At 50.5% G+C, this 8,317-nt stretch overlaps 1 protein-coding gene across 1 annotated transcript in view; it reads left to right on the top strand.

Moving 5' to 3' along the window:
• The first annotated feature begins 1,750 nt into the window (after window positions 1-1,750).
• Camk1 (calcium/calmodulin dependent protein kinase I) overlaps window positions 1,751-8,317 on the top strand; it is a 9,470-nt gene continuing 2,903 nt past the window's right edge. Inside the window, 6 exon segments of the mRNA XM_019206846.2 lie at window positions 1,751-2,045; window positions 5,027-5,158; window positions 6,375-6,449; window positions 6,528-6,666; window positions 7,393-7,519; window positions 7,612-7,687. Of these exon segments, the coding sequence (XP_019062391.2) occupies window positions 1,861-2,045; window positions 5,027-5,158; window positions 6,375-6,449; window positions 6,528-6,666; window positions 7,393-7,519; window positions 7,612-7,687 (734 nt within the window). The 5' untranslated portion in view covers window positions 1,751-1,860.

The raw sequence follows: 8,317 nt of genomic DNA, 5'->3' as shown, positions 1-8,317 counted from the left end.
AGGGCCAGGGTCTGAGGCGCGCAGTTAGGCGCGGGAGAAGGGCGTGGGCATCTGGGTTGCCGGCGTGCTCGGGTCTCCGCACAGGCGTGGGGTCCGGTGCAGGCTGCGGTCCCCACAGGGAGCCGGGGATGCGGGTGGTCCGGGGCCCTGTGCGCAGATGTCTGGCTGGGGGAGGGGTGTCAGCTGTGAACTGAGTGTGTTTGTGGAGTCCCGTGCGTAAGAAGCTGAGATTCGGTTTAGAGGACCGGAGTTTCCAGGTGTGAGGGAGAGGAACTGGGGGCTGAAGGTTCACATGAAGCCTATATGCGGTATCTTGTGCTGCGTTGATGTGTTTTGTCTTTTTTGGTTTTTTGAGACAGTGTCTCAAGTGTGGCTTTGAATTTGTGATCCTCCTGCCTCAGCCTCGGCTCCTGGCTGGGATGTGTGCTTTGGAGTGTAAGAGTTTGAATGAGGACGCTAGGTGTGGTGGCTCATGCCTGAAATCCCAGCACTTGGGAGGCTGAGGCAGGAGGATTGCCAAGAGTTTGAGGCCAGCCTGGGCTACAGCTTGAGGCCAGCAGGAACTACATAGCCAGACCCTGTCTTTAACAAAAAGTCTGAAAGAGGGACATTGGCTGGCAGACAGGTGTCAGGTTTAGGGTATCTGGGGAGTGTGTGGACATGGGTCTTGACATCGGGGCGTACATGAAACCAGGTGATTCAGTGTCTGGATACAAGACGGGTCCTGGGGGCAGGTAGATGTCTGTGTTCGGGATGTGGACAGGCTTGGGGTGGCTTCTTGGTGCAGGATGTGTGGGCTTAAGAGTGCTGCCAGAGCTTGACATCAAGTTTCTTTTGTTAGAAGTTTCTGCCCTGGGGAGCAGAGTCCTATGGAAGGACTCTAACACTAGGCTCCTGTCCAGGAAGAGGGTCAGAGAAAGAGAAAGAGAGAGAGAAAAAAAAAAAAAAGAGAGAGACTCCTCGAGGCCGCACAGCATGCTGGGCCGTGTTTTGCTTGGCCTGCTGTGGTCCTGCACAGGACTGAGTGGCTGTGTTGTCCAGTCTAGCTTCACGTTGGAGAGACCAGCTGAGGACAGCTCCTGCATGGCCTCTTCCCTCAGCAGGCTTGGCTGGGATACCAGCTGGTGTCATTTGGGCACCTGTGGTGTCGCTCAGGCCCTGCCCACCTCTGACCTCAGTCTACCCATTCCCTATCTGATAAATGGGGAGAGAACTCTCCTACAAAATGAGCAAAGGTCTCAGAACAGGAAGTCTAGGCAGTGACTAGGGGGTGAGATGAAGGGAGGAGGGAAGAGTGGGACCATTTGTCAGCTTCCTGTACCCAGAGGGGGAGTCCAGAGGAAGAGACCTAGGGAGCTCCAGCTGTGGCTGTTGTTGCCATGGTAACAGTGAAAAAGAGCTATTTTAAAATGTGGCTGAGATATTGCTGGAAGCCCAGGCCGCCGGAAACCTGATTTCTGAGAGGCCAGGGTAGGAAGGAGGAGGGGAGAGCAGACACCCTAGCAGTTCCCAGGGTGAAGCTGGGACCTTACTGGTCCCAGGGACATGGCATCCTCCAGGGCCCTGTATCCCTACATACTGCTCTGGGGCATTATCTGCTGTCCTCTCAGAGATCAGGGTTTCCCTGGCTGTCTGGATTTGGAGAGGGAAAAACTGGGATGCAAATGTGAATAAAGGTAAAAAATGTGTGACTTTGTTGAGTAAAAAATTATGTTGCCATCATGAAAATTTTATCTCTAGGCCTAAGAATTTGCAGAAGGAATATTCTTGAATGAACACATGATGGGTGAATGAATGAATATTGAATGATTTTGTCAAATGTATGGATGGAGGGGTCAGTAGGTGCAGTTTCAAAACTGAATGGGGCATACAGTAAATTCCCAGAGAGAAGGCTGGGCCTGGCTGAGTTTCCTCCCTCCATTCCCTCCAGGAGCCCTGGCTGTGGCCGGGGAGCAGTGGGCCATGCCGGGGCCCGTGGAAGGCCCCAGCTGGAAGCAGGCAGAGGACATTAGGGACATTTATGACTTCCGAGATGTTCTGGGCACGTGAGTTTCAGGGTGGGTGGGATGGGGCTCTGCATCTGGTAGAATTGGGGAGGGCCTCACTTGGAGCCTGTAGAGCTGGGGAAGACCATTTCCGGGTGGTGCTTCCTCTGGCCAGTTGATCAACACTTCCTGTTTCCTACAGCCAAGGCCTTTGTTGGCCTCACCACAGCCCAGACTGGTCCCAGCTTTTCATTTCTGGCTGACAGTGGTTTGGGAGGGGCTCCTTTTGCACAGCCAAATGTTCCCAATAAAGGGAAGTAGGGGAGGATGAAGGGCCACTTATCCAGCTCGTTGGTAAAAGCTGGGTTTCCTGGCTTACGTGTAGAAACTGAGGCTGGACATGGCTCCATCCTTGGTGCTGGGGACCCAGAGACGACTAATACCTAGTCTCTGCCCATCAGGTTGACCCTAGACACATAGGGAGGCAGCACCACAGAAAATGATGTGTGTGTAGTACTCCAGCTGAGGTTGGGAATGAGAGCTGTGCAGAGCCCAGAGACAGCTGTGGCTTCTGCCTGGAGAAGTGGGCATTAGAACTGGGGACTAAAGGACGGTGAGGTGTGCATGCTCAGAGAGGAAAAAGGCATTCAGGCAGAAGGGAAAGTACAGTAAGTCCCTGGCTTATGAGCAGGTTCCATTCCAGGAGAATGTTCATAAGTCAGATTCGTTCATAAGCTGACAGAGTCTTACATAGTACAGTACACCTGTAAAAGTTCACAGGTCAGGGCCATCGGTTTAGCTCAGTGGCGCAGTGCCTGCTTTGCAAGCACAAGGTGGTGAGTTTGATTACAGGTACCAGAAAAAAAAGCAAAACGTAGGTCAGGGACTTACTGTACAAGTGAAGGGTCAGAGGCGAGGCATGTGCCAAAAGAGGTGAAAAGCCTGAATCAGCTTACAGTCAGAGGCTGGAGGAGGAGAGGACAAGGTTGGAGATGAAGTGGAACAGAAAGCATATGGGGTTTTGAAAGCCAGGCTAAGAAGGCTGGATTTCATCCCACGGGCCACAGGAAGCACTTTTTTTTTTTTGAGACAAGGTCTTGCTGTGTAGTTGAGGCTGGCCTTGAACTCACAGCAATCTTCCTGCCTCAGCTTGCCTTGTGCTGTGACTTTGTCCAGTACCATGCCCTGCTATAAGAAGCCATTTAAGACTTAGGATGGGTCTACGATTCTACTAGCCTGTCACCCTGGCCAGTGTGAACAGTATCTTGGAGAGGGCTGAGGTGACTGCAGTTATCCCTGATCTCTGATGATTAAAATGGCACCACAGGGAATGCTTTTCTTTTTCTTTTTTTTTGGGATGGGGGATCAAATTTGGGACCTTGCACTTGTAAGACAGGTGACAGCACCACTGAGCTAAATCCCTGGCCCAGGAAATGCTTTTCTTTACAGCACCCCCCACTGCTTTTTTTGGTATCAGGGATCGAACTTAGGTCCTTGCGCTTGCAAGGCAGGTGGCAGAACTGCTGAGCTAAATCCCTGGCCCTGCCTCCCCACTTCTTAATGTGAACGTGTGGTGCTGGGAATTGAACTCAGGTCATCACACATGCTAAGCAAGCACTCTACTACTGAGATTTAAAAAATATATTTCAAAATTTTCAGCCAAGGTCTTGCTGAATTGCCCAGGCTGGCCTTGAACTGATAGGCCTTCTTGCCTCAGCCTCCATAGTAGCTGGGATTACAGGCATGGACCCTGACCTGGCTGATTTATGACTTCATATCCCCTGGGGAAAGCAAACAGATGTCGAAAGAAAAGCCTAGTAAATGCTCCTTGATCGTTGAAGCTTAGTGTAAATGAAATATTTGCTCCTTCCTAGAAACCTAAACGGATTCCTAAACTCCCACGAACATACAGATCACTTGAGGACCTTGCTGAAATGTAGGTTTTAATTGAGGAAGTCTGCTATGCAGATTGAGATGCTATGTTTCTAAGAAGCTCCCAAGTGATGACGATAGTTCTTCAGAGTTCTAAAAGACATTAAATTGGCTGTGACCCAGATTGGCTTTAGCAGGAAAAGGATGAATCAAACCACCCATATGACCTAAAAGCTCAGGGTAGTCAGGCTTGGTTGGACTCAGGGCCCACACGATGTTAGGAAATGGTCTTCAGCCATTTTTCAGGTCTCATTTCCTTTGTGTTGGTTCCAGTCTCAAGTAGGTCCCAGCCGGGGATGTAGCTCAGTGGCACTGTGCCTGGCTCGGAAGTGCAAGGTCCTAAGTTTGATTCCTGGTACAAAAAAAAAAAAAAAAAAAAAAAAAAAAGAAAACCCTGCTTACCCCTTAATTGCAATTTTTTGGTCCCCAGAGCTGCAAACCAATACATTTTTTTTTTTTTTTTTGGTACCGGGGATTGAACTTGGGTCCTTGCACTTGCAAGGCAGGCCACTGAACCGCTGAGCTAAATCCCTGGCCCAAGCCAATACATTTCTAAGGGAAAAGAAAACATATGAGAAAAGGAAAAAATGGAAACAAAGTCTTTGTAAATAGGGAAGGGTAGAGGGGGTGAAGGGAGGGCAGAGAAATGGTTAAAAAAATAAGAACCAAGATATAATATGTAAAGGTACAAGATCCCAATGATGACTGTAACTGTACTGTACACCTAAAAAGCACCAGTAAATTTAATGAAAAAAAATATTTTCAATAAAAGTTAAAAAAAAAAGGCTTTCCCTGAGTGGTGACAAAAATGACTGCCATCTGCTCTAGGCTTACATCCTAAAACTTCACAGAAGAGGGCACCTCATTCTTACAGTGCCAGTTAGCTGGGCTTGTGTCACATGACCAGTGACCATGGCCAGGGGACAGACTGCTCTATTTGGTCAGCCTGGGTCACATGGCCCCCTCTGGAGCAAGGGTTGTTAGATCAGTGCTTGGTGGAGTCTCCTCACCTCCTAGTCCAGAAGTGTTAACAGAATCCACAGGGGTGGAGCAGAGGCCAAGGGAGGCTGGGACTCTAGTCCTCACCTCCTGAACCCTCTTCCTGGAAGGGGGGCCTTCTCAGAGGTCATCCTGGCTGAAGATAAGAGGACTCAGAAGCTGGTGGCCATCAAATGCATCGCCAAGAAGGCCCTAGAGGGTAAAGAAGGCAGCATGGAGAACGAGATTGCTGTCCTGCACAAGTGCGTAAGCCATAGCGAGTCTGGGCCCAGGCTGCCCTTGCTTGACCCTTCCCTGCTTTAGACAAACCATTTAAACTTTCTGAGCCTGACAGTCTCATTTACAAAAGAGAGGTAGACCTTCCACTTGGCAGGAGTGTGGGGGCATAGAGGTCCTTTATTTTAAGAGGCTAGCACAACAGCTAACAAAGACAGATTCAATTGATGTGCCAGGATTTATTTCCAGGGGATTAATCTGCTCAGTCAGGTCCCAAGGCCAGCCCTCAGTCATGGCTTGAACCCAAGTACGTCTCAGCTACTGCTATCTCTAGACCAACTTCAGTTCCACCTACATGTTCAAGCTACTTCACAGGCTGAAAGCTGTGAGTCTACTGACCCTGCTGACCCTGACTACAGCCTTTTTTTTTTTTTTTTTTTGAACCAGAGATCGAACTCAGGACCTTGAGCTTGTGAGGCAGGCGGCAAAACCACTGGGCTAAGTCCTTGGCCCCTGACTGCAGCCGCTTGCTCACACTGGAAAGTGTGTAGAGAACCTTCACTTCCAGTCTCTCCCCTGAGCTTCCCAACTATCCTGGGCAGAAGAGAAATGATCATTTCTACTATCAGGAAGTGAAAGTGGGAGAATTAGGCCCAGAGAGGGCCAGAGACTGGCTCAGAGTCACATAGGACTGGTGGCCGAGCCATGTCTTCCTCCCCAAGATCAGTCTCCATCACTAGCCCATCCATTGAGTATGTACTGTATGCTAGTGCAACCCTCTCCCCACTTGTGTGACCCTGTGCAACCCTCATCTGTGCTCTCTGAAGGAAGTCCTGTCACTGGCTGCATTTTATAGATGATGAAACTCAGGCCAAGTTTATGTTAGACTCACCAAGTGCTCCTGCACGCCTACTCTGCACACAACACTGTGGGGGCAGCGGTAACCATCTCCAGACGAGCAGCTGACCTTTGGTGGGGGAGGCTGACAAGTGTGTAACCCAGAAGGCTTTAGGAGCCCCCTGTCCACCAGGGGTATGATGGGAAAGACCTGCACACATAGCATGTTATAAGAGCAGGATGTCTTGCTTCCAGAGCCCCGAGTTTGCTACTTTACTCTGTGCCTTCCAAGAAATTTTAATAAATCGTATAAATCCACTTTTCCTGGTGGGGCCAGGTCCTTGGTTTGTCCCACCAGCACAGGCACTGGGGCGGTGGCTGAACTGTCCTTGTTTCTCCTTTCAGGATCAAGCACCCCAACATTGTAGCCCTGGATGACATCTATGAGAGTGGCTGCCACCTCTACCTTATCATGCAGCTGTGAGTGGCACTGCCACCCCTCTCCCCCTTTCCCTGCTGCCTTTGCTCCCTAGGCCACATGTCTGTCCCCTGCTGCAGGGTGTCAGGTGGGGAGCTGTTCGACCGCATTGTGGAAAAAGGCTTCTACACAGAGCGGGACGCCAGTCGCCTCATCTTCCAGGTACTAGACGCTGTCAAGTACCTGCACGACCTGGGCATTGTACACAGGGATCTCAAGGTGAGGCTCTCAGAGTATGGTGGGCTGGGGGGCCCGGGGCAGGGCCTCTAAAAACCTCTCACTGGTATCCTTGGGCACCTCTCACCCCACCTCCCCCAGCCATGGCTTCCCACCTGCAAAAAGCACCTTGTGACCCTAAACCACTTGTTCCGGCTTCAGATCAGACACTCACAGGGAATTGTACTGTCATTTTATCTGGGTAATGTGCTGTGTCCTTTTCTGACCATAAAAGTCCCACTTGTTCTTTGTAGAGAACTTGGTCAGGACAGCAAAACCTAAGGAAGATGGTCTGAAACCTGCTCCTTAGACACAGTGATGGGGCACATACGTGGCAGTCTTGGCCTGGTCTAGGAGGTGACCAGCTCTGGGTTTGAACCCTGGCCCTGCTCCTCCCTGGCTGACTCGGGCAAGTCACTTTGCTTCTCCAGGCACAGTTGTCCTCACCTATAAAGTGAGCTTTTTCAGGCCAGCTGGTGGGGAATGTGGTGAGGATGAAGCCAATCAGGCACTCACTAGCGCAGCCACACAGAGATGTTCAAAAGGGATCTTATAGGTATACAGAACATTTCCTCCCTGTCTTTACTGAGAACTTCTTGGTTTCCTCCTGCCTTCAGCCAAGATGGAAGCCATCTGGCTGCCCAGTGGCTGTTACCCCTGCAAGCCTTGGGAGCAGAAGGCTCTGTGTCCCCGGCCAGCCCCAACTTCCCTTGCCTGCCCTGTTCCCAGCCAGAGAATCTGCTCTACTACAGCCTGGACGAAGACTCCAAGATCATGATCTCTGACTTTGGCCTTTCCAAGATGGAAGATCCAGGCAGCGTGCTCTCCACAGCCTGTGGGACCCCAGGCTACGTGGGTGCGGAGGGCCCTGGGCTGTCTGTGGGCAGGGGAGGAACCAGGAGCTGCAAGGCAGAAATTTATCACCACCCTGTCCCCTTTCCTCCATAGCTCCTGAAGTCCTGGCCCAGAAACCCTACAGCAAGGCTGTGGACTGCTGGTCCATTGGGGTCATCGCCTATATCCTGTAAGTGGGGGCATGGCCACTGTGAGCTGTGGTTCCACAGTTGTCCTCCCTGTGTCCCTCTCTTCCTCCGACCCTCCCCCTTCCATCCATAGTTATATCTGCCTATTAATTACTAAGGTCACTTCATTCAATAGATACTATGTTTCGGGCACTGTGCCAAGCATTGAGGGCTTAGCAGAGAACCAGCCATACCACGTGCCTACCTTGAGGAGCTGACACTTTAGTAAGAAAGGGAGAAAATTTAAAAAGTAGATGGACCTATAAAGTACTGTCAGATGGTTAAAAGAAAGTGCTGTGAAGAAAAATGAAGCAGGAGTAGGGAAACAGGGATGGAATCCATTTCAGATGAGGTTAGGAGAGGCACTCTGTGGAGGCGATGTTTGAGTGGCTCCTTGAATGCAGTGAGGAGTCACATATTTGAAGTTTGGAGAGAGAAAGGTTTAGGAAGAGGGAGGGGCAAGTGCGGAGGCCCCCATGGATGGCAAAGTGGTGGCAATATCAAGGGACAAAAAGAGCAGGGTAAGCTGTGTGTGGTAGCAACTGCCTGTAATCACAAGTGCAGGCCCAACCTAAGCAATTTAGCCAATGTAGTGAGACCCTTTTTCCTCCAAAAAAAAAAAAAAAAAAAAA

Source organism: Fukomys damarensis, unplaced genomic scaffold, assembly GCF_012274545.1.
Source record: "Fukomys damarensis isolate Sample0158 unplaced genomic scaffold, DMR_v1.0_HiC HiC_scaffold_24, whole genome shotgun sequence".
In the NCBI taxonomy this organism is placed as follows: Eukaryota; Metazoa; Chordata; class Mammalia; order Rodentia; family Bathyergidae; genus Fukomys; species Fukomys damarensis.
The sequence above is the reverse complement of the archived record's forward strand: the minus strand, read 5'-3'. Positions and strand labels throughout refer to the sequence as shown.